The sequence below is a fragment of the Notolepis coatsorum genome, assembly GCF_963971535.1.
Source record: "Notolepis coatsorum genome assembly, chromosome: 15".
Taxonomy (NCBI): domain Eukaryota; kingdom Metazoa; phylum Chordata; class Actinopteri; order Aulopiformes; family Paralepididae; genus Notolepis; species Notolepis coatsorum.
The window spans coordinates 26,225,681-26,241,332 of NC_140179.1; the positions used below are offsets into that span (position 1 = coordinate 26,225,681).

Genomic DNA, 15,652 nt, shown 5'->3' on the forward strand with positions numbered 1-15,652 from the left:
CCTCTCTCTCTCTCTCTCTCTCTCTCTCTCCTCTCTCTCTCTCTCTCTCTCTCTCTCTCTCTCTCTCTCTCTCTCTCTCTCTCTCTCTCTCTCTCTCTCCTCTCTCTCTCTCTCTCTCATCTCTCTCTCTCTCATCTCTCTCTCTCTCTCCTCTCTCTCTCTCTCTCTTCGCACTATCTCTCACACACACTTTGAGCCAGAAAAAAACATAGTATCAATGAGAGAGTATCAATAATACACATGAGTGAAGTCTAGACGTTCTAAAACGTTAATCGTGCATATATATATATATATATATATATATATATACAGTATACTGTATAAGCACTTAGGCCTTGAATATGAGCACAAAGCATATTCATATATATATATATATATATATATATATATATATATATATATATATGCTTTGTGTTCATATTCAAGGCCTAAGTGCTTGTACAAGCCCACGTTAAGTGCACAAGGAAGATAATGTAAATAATTTACTGAGCAGCAGAACAAAGTAAACAGAGCCAGGTTCTGAAAGCCCATTTCAGTGATCAGCGATTAGGGGAATATTTATGTAACAATCAGAGCATGAGAATTGTCAGTGTTCTGTTGCGATGGAATGGACCGATATAGGAGGTCATTAAAGGATGGGGTTCACCTCTCTTGAACTCGGGCCCTATTTAACCCATTCACTACCACACTACAAAGGGTTAACACTTTCATTACCACACTACAAAGGGTTAACCATTTCACTACCACACTACAGGAGAAGGTCAACCTTTCACTACCACACAAGTACAGACGGTTAAGTAAGGGATAATGTATAGCTACGAGGTCATTGTCGCAAAATAATTGACCGACACGGAGTTTAAAATACAGAGGCTCCTCACTGAGGTGTTTTAAACATCAGTGAAGGTCAATTATTTGCGACAATGATCGAGTATAGCTATACATTATCCCGCTTATTACATGGCTAACTTACTAACAATATACCTAATTCATTTTACATCGACAAGACGAGATCAAATGCAGACGCAGTTCTGTTCTGGCTCCGCTGTCATCGTCACACACACTCCGCTGTCAGTGCAGCCGGCAGGTGTGTCAGATTGGCTGCACTGATGCAGTGTCAGTGGGCTTGATTGCGAACAGCTGCGAAAAACAATAATCACCGGTGGTTATCGAAAAATAATTCACCGCTGTCAGGGGCTATTGACCAATCACAATCAAGCATTTCGGCGAATGTTAACACGCCATGTAATAAGCTTTTATAGTGTGGTAGTGAAAGGGTTAAACATCGTCTGGCATGATGTCGACTAGGACAGGCCATCATGTTAGTATTGAGAGACTTGGCACTGTGCTCTGTCCTCTCACCAGGCTCCACTTCACACTGTGCTCTGTCCTCTCACCAGGCTCCACTTCACACTGTGCTCTGTCCTCTCACCAGGCTCCATTTCACACTGTGCTCTGTCCTCTCACCAGGCTCCACTTCACACATGCTCTGTCCTCTCACCAGGCTCCACTTCACACATGCTCTGTCCTCTCACCAGGCTCCAATACAATCCAACAGGGTCAAGTGTTTTAGCCTCAGAAAAACCTATGATACGTGTCTTTTTCCAAAATAGAAAGCTCGCTGTATAATCAGACGTGTCAACTGAGGAGATTGTCGCAAACCGTACATCGTATCAAACGTTATGATTAGGGATGTTCGATATTGGCTTTTTTACCGATATCCGATATACCGATATTGTCCAACTCTTAATTTCCGATACCGATATCAACCGATACAGATATATGCAGGGCCCCCCCCCCTGCCCCCAAAAAACTGAATCATTTCAGGTAATTAACATTACATATCTCTTGTCGTGGAATTAACACAACATTATGCATACTTTTGACAATAAATAAAATAAGAATTTGTTCTTACTTGCTTGCTTGGGTAAATAAAGGTTAAATAAATGTAAAAAAAAATATATATATATATTGAAAACAGATAGCCTACCGATAATTTCCGATATCACATTTTAATGCCAATATCGGACATCCCTAATTATGATGAGCAGCAACTTGTCATATTATGACAAGTTGCTGCACATGCTTTTCTGGCCTATGGAACTCATTATAACTTTGATGTGGTGTACGGTTTGCAGCCATTACCTCAGCAGAACATACTGAGAACATAGGATTCTGCAATAATAAACTGAAATTCTAGTTTCTCAACACTAAAGCAATCGGTGAAATTATGTGGCCTGTACTCAGTCAACACATCATGCCAGATGTGCCTGGGGCCAAAGAAAGTGATGCCGTCCTTTAAGTCTATTCACAGTTGTTGTTTTTTATTAAAATAATTTAGTGTCAAACTAAGCTGTTTTCTTTTTTATAAGAATAGTTGAGTGTCAGCCAAATATTTTTATAGACGTTCCAAGGCAAGAACAAAGGGGAACATCAAAACCTTGCTTTGAGGTCAAAGACAGGACTTGACGTTTGTAGTGGGCTTAATGACATGAGGCAGAGACTCTCTCTCACTCACTCACTCACTCACTCACTCACTCACTCACTCACTCACTCACTCACTCACTCACTCACTCACTCACTCACTCACTCACTCACTCACTCTCTCACTCTCTCACTCACTCACTCACTCACTCACTCACTCACTCACTCACTCACTCACTCACTCACTCACTCACTCACTCACTCACTCACTCACTCACTCACACAATAGCTTTTATTTTTTTTTGCTGGTGGCTAATTATGAGCAGAAAACAGACCGGGTCAAGATGGATGTTCTTTCCGGTTCAGAGGCAAAGCAATTTCCCCCCGTTGTCCTCCTTGTGAAAAGCCGCGGCGCCGTCCCTTGACACGGGGAAAAGGATACTCCCCGAGCCTCAAGTGGGCCACTCACACCCATTGAGAGCCACTCAGGCGAATGACAGCTCCCGCCGTGAGAACACCACGTCTGTGACAGAAAAACGTGAATAGCGGGTCTGGTAATCTAACCAAAATACACAACAAACACCCCCAAAATGCCTTAACATGCTCTTTACGAGACACGGTTTGATTTTCGACTGAATATCTGCACCTTCTTCCCCCTCTTCGTCATAAAGAGTTCACTATATCATTCTGACACTAAAGGGCTCCGGATTACAGACAGGGAGGTCCGTGAAGAATGGGTGCCGTTGGGGTCTTTTCTATGTACAGTATCTTATAGGCCCCTATAGTGAGCTGTTGGCAGGTCCGCGGGTAGCGCCATGTCCCGGTTGCTTCACCTTTTGGGAGGGGTTAATGGAACGCTGTGTGAGGGATGGGTTTCGGGAGCAAGAGCTGATTAATGAACCTTCAGCGAGAAAGTTTCTAGCCTGTCTCCGAGTCCTTACACCATACAGAGGGAGAGAGGGAGGCCCCGGTGGAAGCTGTGGATAAAACCCAGGCGTGTGCTGCACCTCCTGCACAGAGATCCGGAGGTTCTTAATTGGATTACACTGCAGTGCTTGGTTGTGAATTACCGGGGGCTGATAACGGTATAATTAGCGGGAGAGGAAGCGCGGAGGGAGCGTGTGGCCAGCTATTGATAAGGCGTATCAGACGGCGCAGCGCATTTTTATTTTGGTTCTATGGAGTGCATGCGCTATTCTGTATTCTGAGGTCATAAGTACAATAGGGGGGTGAAAGAGTGCTGCTAGGGAAACGCCGCCAGCTGACTGGAATTATTGAGATTCCTGCCGCACGTTAAGTTGATGAATGCGCAGCTGATTAATAAACGATGGCTTCAACTAAAGAAATGGTTTTCTTTTGTTGGAGGAATTCACAACCGCGGTCCTCTTGCGTCTTAAAAATGTTGCACGCATAGGCAGTTTCCAGGAATACATCAGCATGTGCAGGTAGCGTACAGCCTGACTAAGCAATGTACTGTATGGGATAATTTGTAGGTTGCCATTTAATTGGCCTCTCTATACACAAGTATTTGCTACAGTGGCAGCAGGCAGGTCGTTTGCTTTCTAAAGTGCAGGTAATGGGTTTTTTAATTGTACCGTGAAGGGCAAAGCGCACCAATCAGTGACACATATCATTTGGTTCTTTGAATGGTCGGAATGATTTTCATTTTTGTGAGTGAGGCTGATAAGGCTGCTCTCTGTAAAGGCCAAGGTGCCGTCTGTCTGCCACCACAGAGAAACGATTTAAAAGCTTGCAGAACAGATGTCTCATCCAGCAGGCTCTCTCTGAACGCTGCCTCGATGATGTGGAACTGTGCAAAGAGGAAATGCACACTGTACTCCGATTCAGATGAGCTTCATGCATATTAAACGGGCTGCATCTTGTGATCCCTGTGTCTTCCACAGCCACTTAGTTCAGTTTAGATGAGGCTGCTCTGATTTGATTTGCAAATCAGGGCCTGATCCCGTCTAACTGAAGAAAGGGTTGAATTAGCACTTGGTTGTGCTATGTTAGGCTGTAGCACAATGCCAGGAGAAATGTTCCCAATCACTGTTTATCACCATCAATCAAGTATGATGTAAGATGTTCAGCAATCTTGTGCAATTGTTCCTTGGCACATTGGATGACTCCTTGGAGGGACAATGGATAAACTCAACATGTGCCACGCTGCTGGCCAGTACGACTTACTACTACCATACTGTCCTTATACCTGTATCACATATTATACTACAACTCTGTACATACATCTGATTAGCACTACACTCAGTAGTACTAATATTTATATTTTGTACCCAGTTTAATCACTTGTACATTCTATATTGCTGTTGCACTTTACTTCTACATTTGCACTCTGGTTGGATGCCAAACTTGTTTTCGTTGTACTGTACTTGTGCTGTATAATGAGAATACATTAGACCAAACAATGCAAATGAACAAGAGGAAAGAATAAAACAATTTTAAAACGTTCTAACTTTCTAACCACAGAGCTAACTACCCCTAGTCATGGTTACCGTTGGCCGGAACTTAACTGCCAGACCATGGAACCCTCAACACCATGTTAGGGCCCCTGAGACAACTGGTACGAATCACTCTCACAGCACTACAGTTTGATCCAGAGGGGCAGGGGTGTAAAAAGTATGCAGACATTTTAAGTGAAAGTATGGGTACCGTCTCAAAATATCTGAGTATCTGGCTAAAAACACACTTGAGTAAAAGTTTAAAAGTTTCTACTTTTAAATGTACTTAAGTACTAAAAAGTAAAAGTAAAAACTTTTTTTCGGACTATTATTCTGATAGCAGGTGTTTAATCAAGTTCCAAGTTCTTTAATAGTTGTCATACAGAAGTACAGAATACTTTCATACAAAATGCTTCTTACTGTTACGCTCCAGAGACTGTGCTAGACAAGATAGTATCAAATAACATAATAACATAATATAGCATGAATTTAGAAGAAGAATGAGGTCACAGTTGTTCGGTATAGACATATGTACAATGTTCTGAGTTACCATATAATATACAATACACAATACTATGCAGTGTACTAATGTACAGTACTATCTAGTGCAAAGCAGAAATGGGATGAGGTACAATTTTAGGTACAATTTACAGTAAGGTGTACGAGTTGTAGTGCAATCCTTCATCCATAAATATAAAGTGTGGGGAGTGGGTGCTACAGTGTGTTTGTTTAAAGTGGGTGTGTGCTATAAAGTGTGTGTAGTGGGTGCTACAGTGTGTTTGTTTAAAGTGAGTGTGTGCGTGTGGATGTGTGTGCTATGTGTGTTTGGTGGTTGTTGTTGTGTAGTGTTCATTCATTGTTCGTTTAGCAGCCTGATGGCCTGGGGATAGAAGCTATTTCTGAGTCTTTCTGTGCTCGCCTTGAGACTCCTGTGTCGCTTGCCTGACGGCAGCAGTTCAAAGAGGCAGTTGTTCGGGTGGCTCGAGTCCTTAATAATTCTCTTAGCCTTCCCCTTGCAACGCTTGTTGTAAATGTTCTGGAGGGTGGGGAGCCCCCCTCCAATTGTGCGTTCGGCTGAACGTGTCACTCTTTGTAGTCTGCTTTGGTCTTTTGCAGTGCTATTCCCAAACCAGGAGGTGATGTTGCCGGTCAAGATGCTCTCTATTGTACATGAGTAGAAGTTCTTAAGGATCTTCTGGCTGACTTGGAACTTCCTTAGGCGCCTGAGGAAGTAGAGGCGTTGTCAAAGATCCCCTCGTAGTCTTGCACAAGGACCAATCAGCATGGGTATGGGGCGGGTTAATTTTCCATTGATGGGGATTTGATTGGCTGTTTTTAAATAAAGTGCGGCCGCAGGATTAATAACGTTAACGTTAGTTCGGCCAGAGAAACAAATATACTAATTAAAATGGTTGGACCTGTGAGATTTGTACTTTGTAGGTCTGTATTTTAAATGTAGGAGTAAAAAGTATGTTTTTTTTCTCTGAAATGTAATTGAGTAAAAGTATAGTAAGTATACAAACCTAATAATACTCGAGTAAAGTACAAATCCCCAAAAACAGTACTTAAGTATTGTAACAAAGTCCTGCCGTGCCCAACAGGTAGATAATTCTATTACTTGTGCACAGGGGGCAACCCCCATCTTCCAGGGTAAGATCTGAACACAAAGGACCTCGTTCACTTACGACAAAGTTAAGAAGAAATTTATTCGCAACTTTTTTTTTTTTTTTTTTATATCCACTTTTTCTCCCATTTTCTATATTTTCTCCCATCCCAATTTCGTATCATCCAATTCAACCCTCCCCTGTCACGAACGTTGTTTCTTGCCTCCCACAAGCCGGCTGCAATGTGGACTAAGTCATACATAGCACAAGTCCCCTCCGGTACTTGAGGTAACAGCAGTCGCATCTTTTCACCTGCGCAGCTCGATCTCTCAGTGGCGAGGAGTAACGCGTGGGAGGCTCACGCTGCCCCCGACACTTCCTGATTCTACTGCGCAGGCGCACCAACCGACCTGTAGGAGTTGCTGTCCACAACGCCCGATCCCCACCCATCAGTTTCCCACCCTCTAATACTGCCAATTGTATTAGTACGGACGACCAGCCAAACTGAAAACAATGTGGAGAGCTGGATTCGAACACGCGAACCCAGCGTCTCCACATTGGTGGCGAGTGCCTTGCCCACTACACCACCTAGCCGCCCTATTCTCAACTTTCTTAATACTTTCAATGCCAACGACGCTATATGTCGTTTGTTCATGCCGACCGTTTATTGCCAAAGACGCGATATAGTGTTTTTTTTTTATTAGCGATTTGAATTATATTTCATCAATCTAGTATCACGTCAGTGCTGCAAACTCTCTCTGAGCTCCATTGGGAAAATACCGCCCCCTATCGTCTCCCGGATGGTAATGCACCCTTTTGGAATGGGCTCAATGAAAAATGTATGAGAAAAGTCAGGCAAGTAATCCGAGCCCATCGGACTCATTGTGGACTATCAGAACAGCGTGGAATACATATTTCCAGTACGCAGCGTTGAATCAATAAACGCGATCGATATTTGGAATGGCGATCAGGAATTGGAATAATCTTTTTGGGGAACATCTGATCTGAGGTAAGGAATCTATTTTACCAGTCTTGGGATAATCAGAGTTGTTTTCACAGAGATATCAGCGTTTGCCCTATGTGTGTGTGTGCGTGTGTGTGTGCTGATCAGGAAATGAGAGATTCGATTTTTCAGCTCGCTTCTCTCGTGCACACATATACTATCGATAATCTAGCGTTTATTTGAAAACTATTCATAAATAGGCCGAAAAATGAGAAAGATTTTTGTGTATTCTTCCAGAATATTCCAGTAAAGGCTGTTTATCACGGAATCTTTATATTTTCCTGAAACGTTCAAAAAACTAGCGATTTTCAAAATGCTATAAAACGGAAATGAACCGATTAAAAAACAATCTGTTTCGACAATGTTGACTGCAAACAAGTCATTGATAAACAACGGCCAGATTAGACACATAGCCATAATTTAAGACATAGATTATGCGTTCACAAATATGAGAGCGCTATCATTGAAGTGGGTGGCGGCATTCAAGGGGGTAAAAAGGAAAACACGGCCGGCACGGAAAGTGTTAAGAAGAAAATGTATAACTTCACTTACGAAGTTCTTCACGATACGGTTTCTTATCTGGGATTCTTTCTTAGCTAAGAACAGGATTTAAGAACGTGGAAAAGCTGTCGTAGATAGGCCAGATTGGTGTGTGTGCCAGTGTTCTTAACCCCTTAAGCCCGATTGGCCCGGTAAAGGGTTGAGATCTATTTCACGTCATAAATAGATCAATACAGTCCGTATTAAGTAATGTTGCTTTTCTTTTTCAAATGTAGCCAGGAGTAAAGACCCTAACCCTGTCAAAACAGCAGTCAAAGTGTATATTTTCAGCACTACCAATGATTTTAATAAGCGTTGTTAGCTAAATATAAGTTTATAAAAATATCTGCGCATTGTATCGGAAACCGGATGATTTAGACGCGAGGAAATGACACTGTCATGAATGAATATGAATATGTCATGCATGTTGCAAGGTGTGAACTAACAATAACCATGACTAATGTGTAGACGGGGAGGAGAGAGAGTATACACTAGGCCCAGGTGTACGAGATCAGCAGTAACGAGCCAACTCCCAACCTAGAATTAAACAGAATACAACAGAAGCAGGGTCGTCACAGTGTACACTGCTGTGTTCATTCCAATATTGCAGTGTTGTTTCCAACATCCTGAATGTGTGTTTTTATCCTTTGTGTCCACAGCCTTGGTGGTGAGATTTCTGACCAGACGCTTCATCTGGGAGTATGACCCTACACTCGGTAAGACCCAAGTTTCCCTACACCGATCCTTAAGTTGGTACTTAACTAAAATCTGTACTTAACTTTTGTGTCTTGCCTTCTCGAATAATCATAATAGTTATTGATATCAATAAGTAATATACGATTGCATTCCTATACAGTACCAAGACTTTGATTGTGCAGGTACATGGTTGTTCAGCTTTACTCATTACAAAAGTGGATGAATTCATACAAAACCGCTCCAGTTTTTCAAGTGCTGGAACCAATTTACATTAGAAAGATCTTTCTTTATTTTTTTACTCCCCTTTACAGGTTATCTGATCCTGATATAGATAGAAATAAATGAATTCTAATAGATACCACCGAGGGGCTAACAAGAGAACACCTCCATATCCCATACAAAAAGATGAATGGCATTTCCATAATTCTTTTATGATGATTCTTTTTGATGATGGTAGTGACAAAGAAAAAGGTGAAAATAACCATATTGTTACTATTGGTATCATGGTTTGAATTGGATTATACCATGGTATTATCTAAGCTCAAAAGTGTTTTCATGACGATGCATGACTTCTACTATGGCAGTATCATTATTTTTACCATTGTAAGACTGAAACCACCATCAAACTACCATGATACTATCTTGTTGTAAGGGATCATACAGTTTCGTTTTCTAACCGGGCTATAGGCAGAAATCTATAAGCGCCCCCTGGCTTTCTGTCTGTTATTGCCCGGTCAGAGATTTCAAAAGGAATGAATACCATGTGATTACGAGACACAAAGGGGTGATGCCTACTGCCTAGGGTTTACGTAGGATCCTTGTACATTCGTCACTCCCTGGGACTCGTTAACTATACCCTGGGCCTATGGTGTGACTAGATCTCTGATGGTGGAACGTTAAGGGCTAATCGGGAGAGAAGATACAGTCTCCAAAGGTCGTCTGGTTCTACCGGTCAGACATTTACACAGTGTCTGTACACCACATTTCAACGAGTATATTAAATATATCTTTACGTTTACATATTGTAGTCCGGTCTCTGAGGTCCCTTAAACATGTATTTAACACATATGCATTCTAGCGGCTCTATATCTCTCCGTTTCAGTCCTGTTCTCATTCTAGCAGCCTCTATACCTCTCTGTTTCAGTCCTGTGCTCATTCTAGCAGCCTCTATACCTCTCTGTTTCAGTCCTGTTATCATTCTAGCAGCCTCTATACCTCTCTGTTTCAGTCCTGTTCTCATTCTAGCAGCCTCTATACCTCTCTGTTTCAGTCCTGTTCTCATTCTAGCAGCCTCTATACCTCTCTGTTTCAGTCCTGTTCTCATTCTAGCAGCCTCTATACCTCTCTGTTTCAGTCCTGTTCTCAGCAGGCTGTTTCTGTGCCTGAGTGAGGCACTTTTATCGTACAAATATGATAATTATCGTATCTAGCAGTGGTGCATGAGCCTGTACCGTCGAACAAAATTCATATCAAACTGTCAAACTAGACGTAATATGACTCAAGATCCAGTAATATCATATCAAACTTAACCCATTCTCTGCCGGAGCTTATATCCATCCTTGTAGCCTCTCTGCCAGCTCTATTTGTCTATGGAGATGTTCACCTTCTTTGCAGGGCTATAACTTTTTAAATTGTATTGCTAAATTGACATTACTATGGCCCATTCAACATCAATTATCTATCGTTCAGGATGTAGGAACGTTTTACTTTTTCATTCACACATTCATACAATAATACGGTCTAGAGTATAAATATGTTTTTATCGTTTTCTGCAGTATTTCATAGAACGTGAGATATAGCCATAAATGCATATATTAGATCATCAAATGCAGTTTGATACCGATCGACGCCAGATAAAAAATTTCAACTGTACATGATCCTAGACGTGTTGACTGATCATCTGCGGTTGACCGGAGGGGGGGGGGGGGGGGGTCGTTTATAATTCAATGACCGACGTTAAATAATTTATGTGGTATGGGTGATATATAGATCAGAGCAGTTTGTATCGAAAATGGTAAAGAAAAACACTGAAACTCACCCCAGTCTCCTCTTACCGTTGGGTGATGAGCGTGGAGCAAAAAGGTCGCTATTATGGGATGTTGATCTAGGTGATCCAGTTCCGGTTTGTATAATACTAATATACGTCCAATCATGTTGTTTATTGAGTTATGGCAACGGATCGATATGCACGGTGTCTGGATAGAGTCCTGCGAGCGATAGCGAGTGGCCGGACGGAATAGGGGACGGACTAAGCACTTCCGGCCACTTCTGGTTTTGGCAACTCGCCGATCGGCCACCAGGTGGCGGTATTGAAGCGTTGCAGAGTTGAGCGGAGTCCTACAACACCAGCAAAGACTCCGTGGGTGAAATGTGAATACCATGACGAAAATATGAAATATTGATCTCAAAGACGCCGTAACCCGTCATTGGCAGATTACGCATGGCGAGGAATGACGTGTAAACACGTCATCGGCGGAGAAAGGGTTAATGTTAAACATTTTGTCTGAAACATATTTTAGGTTCAAGGGAGGGTTCTTGTCACAGCCGAACTACAGAAACTGCACTACCCGTAAAACCATTAATAGCCCTGGCTATTATTTGCTTCAATCACTAAACTCACCCCACCTTTATATGGGACAAGTCTCTTAATTCCTTTTGCACAAAAGAATCCTTCTTAGCAAATATAGGAAATATCAAATAGTTTATTTAAACCAGTATGAATAATCCTTTTATGACATGTACCAGCATGTACACATCAATTAAAAACAAATAAAGAATTGGGTATTCATCTACTAATCCTATCCTTCACTGAGATCCTCAGTGGTGCTTATGAAAGACTTAGCTCCTGCTCTTCCATTAATGCAGTGATTCTATCAGCTTGGATACCAAGATTGATGGTAACCTGCTAAATGATGGAAATGTGATTAAATAAAGATGTTGGTGACATAGTGGAGGCTCAGAAGGTGAAGCCTTCAGCATAACACCGTTATGTATTATGTATATTTACGATGAATTGGAAATGGGGGACCCTGGTGGAAACAAGACGAAAGTCTTTCTCTGGTCTGCATCCCCTTAACAATTGTATGTATTGAGCTGTACTGCACTGTACCCATTCTGCAATCTGTTAATAAAGTTTTCATTCATTCATTCATTCATTCATTCATTCATTCATGTACCGTTAAAAATAAGTCTGCTTTGCAGCGTCAATGGAAACCAGACAAATGATTAATGTAGACCGGGCTTCTAATTGAGACCTGCCTTTATTTGTCACGTAAAAACAGCCTGCTTTTATTTGGGACAGGTGTCTATTTGGGTCTATTTTATTTGAAGATTTGTGGTATGTTCATATTTAACATTTTCTTGTTGTTGGGATAACCCCTCATTCTGTAAACACAATGTAAAACACAGGAAAATACAATTTTCACAATACGTCCCCTATTGTCCTACTTTCAGAAAACAAGTGAAAACATATGCCAGTGGAGAGAAACAATCTTACTGGCTCTAATCCTACTGAACTCAAGAAATGTGTTGAAACAGTCGTCTATCCTGGAATGAGGCACCTCGTCTCCTCTATTTAAAGATCAATTTATCTTTTTTTGAGAAAATCCTTGAAACTAGCGGCTCATTTGTTTTGGAACAAGTAACATGATCTCACCCCCTTCAGCAGATTCTTTCGTTTGTTTTAAAACAATTTCTAGACACAATACAAGATTAAATCACCCGTTAAGATGGATCTCTGCAGCGTACCGTTTGAATCGCTAGTTTGAGGACATCATTCTATTGATAGTGAGAGATATTTCCTCTCCAATAGGATCTTTAGTTACATGCTTTATTGGAGGACCAAATATATTCATTAACATTACATGGTACACATTTCCAGCTTTGAACAAAGTCAACTCTTATATGTAATGCATTCCCATGGATGGACCGGTTCCCCAAATGTGTGTTTGCATGTGTGTCATGTTGTCCGTGTCGGTTCAAATGTTTGTTTTTTGGAACAGAAATAAGAAGCATAGTGTCTCCGTTACTATGGCTGCTCTCGCCATCTTCCAGTACGAGAGACGGAGCATTGAGCAGAGACGGGACAGAGAGGGTCTGGGAGTAATTTAATATTTCTATGAACAAATACTCTGTGCTAGTCTACAAAGAAACATTTTGACATTGTTGCTGTTTATTCAGTGAAGCAGATAAGATGGAACTCTGAATGAATCACGCTTGCATTATCGGTCTCTCTGAGGACTTTACTGAACGCAAGCTAGTACTTTTGGGTTGGACATAATGACAACATGGACGCTGCAAAAAATAAATGAAAAAGATTTAGGCTTCTTGTTTTATCTTTCAAAACAAGCAGCACAGGAGTATTTGACAACTTAAGCATATAGTTTAACTGATTATTTATCAAGTTTTTGTTTTGGCCAATAACTCATGGCCAATCATCTTGGTAGGCAAACGACAGGTGATTGTGATCAAACAGTGGCCAATGAGCTGTGTGACGTGACATTGAATGATATTGACAGTGAAACGCAACGACACACACATGAGAACACTATGAATATCTAGGCGTGATTTGAAGGCAGCAATGAAGGCAGGTGATGAAGAGTGCAGCACGCTTTTTTGAATGGAGAATGGAGTTATTTGAATGTGTTTGTTGATATTGTTCAGCTATTCTCAGACAGTCTCCCTGATGGGCACGATGGAATCTGCCGCTGTTTGCAATTATGTCAATTCATTTCAAACCTTTATTTATTCTTGAAAAAGGCATTGAGGTTTATTAGTAAATTGTCTGCTTTTATCCAAAGCGCTTTACAAGTTATGCCTCACATTCACCCAGTCACTCATATATTCACACACAGAGACAACCATGCAAGGTGCCGACCTGCTCATCAGGAGCCGTTAGGGGTTAAGTGTCTTGCTCAAGGACACCTCGACACACTTCCCCGGTGGAGCAGGAATCGAACCGGGAACCTCCTGAGCCACTGTTGCCCCTTAATAAAGGAATAAAGATAAAGGAAAAGAAAAATCACTTAAATAAATTAGACAAAAACACGGATGAAAAGAAAAAGAAAGAAAGATCCAAATTAAAACTGAATGATACAAATATTACAAACGGAATCAGGGAGATTTGTAATCATGTTGGACAAAAGGCCGACTTTACAAGCTGAGACATGTCAGACGGGGTCCATAGTTCCAATCTAGCGACATTGTGATTCCCCAGCCAATTAGTCATCTAACCGATCAAGCCTTTGCTAGGTCAGAATAACCACCTCGCCTCGAGTCAATTAGACGAAGGTACGCACTGAATAGAAAGCAATTAAAGACGACCTCTTCCCCCGAGCGTGAAGTATGTCTGTGTACACTTCATATTTGATTGGAATTGTTCTAGCCGAGTTTTAAACGACTCGACTGCGGAGACCGTTAGGTTGTTTTGGTTATACCCCGCCATGCTGTGGGAAATCAACTTGTTTCATGTATCAACCCCAGATGGTGATTTGTAAAAAATTATAATAATAATAAAAAAGAAGATCATTAGTTATAATTTGACATTTGTTACAGTACATTCGTACAAGTGAGGTGAACAGGAAATTGTCTATGTTGACATGGTTTGTCTCGACAAGAGCACTTTATGAATAGTAAATGGGCTGAATTTATATAGTGCTTGATCCACTTCACATTCACCCACACAGACGGCGACCATGCAGGGCGAGCTGCTCATCATGCTATAGGGGGAGCTGGAATCGAACTGGGGGCCTTCCGATTACCAGACGACTGCTCTGCCTCCAGAGTCACCGTCGCTATAAACGGGCAGGGTTGGCTGCTAACATTCCCCCACATTATAGCCGTCTGCCGCACGAGACGATAATCCCCTTGACTCGAGACGATACCCGGGAGAATCACATTCATTGTCGGCCAACGAGAGACATGTGAGTCGTGTAGAATGTTGAGATTATTTTTAGAAAAATTGCAATTTTGGGTTTTTAAAAACAAGGAAAAACAAGCCATCCTTATGATCGTGTCTCATTCGATTAATGCCAATTCAATTGGAACTCGGTTCCTTCTCGGAAGAGACACACAGAGGTACTATTGGACTGGGTTGTTGTGGCATAGCATTGCACCATAGCAATGGTGCATGACGCTGTTCGTGGCGGCGTGTGCAACAAGGCGGAGAGCGGCACAAACACTCGGGATGAATATTTAGGCAATGAGGCTAAAGGAGGCGGAGCGGAACAGCCAGAACACTTTTCTTGTTGTTGTTGGGAAGTGGAGCAGGTCGATGAGGGCAAACAGTTTACTAAATTGGCTCCTGTTTCTCAGTTCTGGCGTGAGGCTGTTCCTCAGTTCTGACGCGAGGCTGTTTATTTTTTATTTATTCTTTTTTTTATTAACCTTTATTTACCCAGGGTAGGTTCGCTGAGCTGATGCTCTTTTTCAGGAACGCCTCCAGGCAGCAAGAGAGAATTAGTTACTTGCTGCTGCCACGAAAACAAGGTCGGGTTAGGTGACTCATCTCAGCGTCCTAATGGTGTAGTCGAAGTGCACGCACACACACACGCACACACACACACACACACACACACACACACACACACACACACACACACACACACACACACACACACACACACACACACACACACACACACACACACACACACACACACACACACACATGGGTATCTGGGCTGTGTGGGTGGGGGTGGGCTGGTGGAGATAAAACCGGTGGAGTGATGGGTGTTGAAATAATGCGATGTCATGCGGGGACTCAGGGTTGAAGCCCTCGCTCTGCTCCTTAAAGACCTCGACCCGTAGCCTCCAGCTTAAATGGGTTATAAATCTACACTTTGCCAGCTGCACCAGGCGCCCCCCCCGTGACATTTCATGCTCAGGGAGAGGCCACAGATTTATGCCCCGGAAAGGTGAAAGCACCTGGGCTA

The 15,652-nt window shown here is 42.0% G+C and overlaps 1 protein-coding gene across 2 annotated transcripts in view; it reads left to right on the forward strand.

Annotated features, from left to right (window-relative positions):
* Window positions 1–15,652, forward strand: part of rerg (RAS-like, estrogen-regulated, growth inhibitor) — a 72,040-nt gene that overhangs the window by 45,480 nt on the left and 10,908 nt on the right. For both annotated transcript variants that reach the window (XM_084331155.1, XM_084331156.1), the window contains exon 3: window positions 8,684–8,740. In XM_084331155.1, coding sequence (XP_084187281.1) covers window positions 8,684–8,740 — 57 coding nt within the window. The remainder of the gene's footprint in view (window positions 1–8,683; window positions 8,741–15,652) is intronic.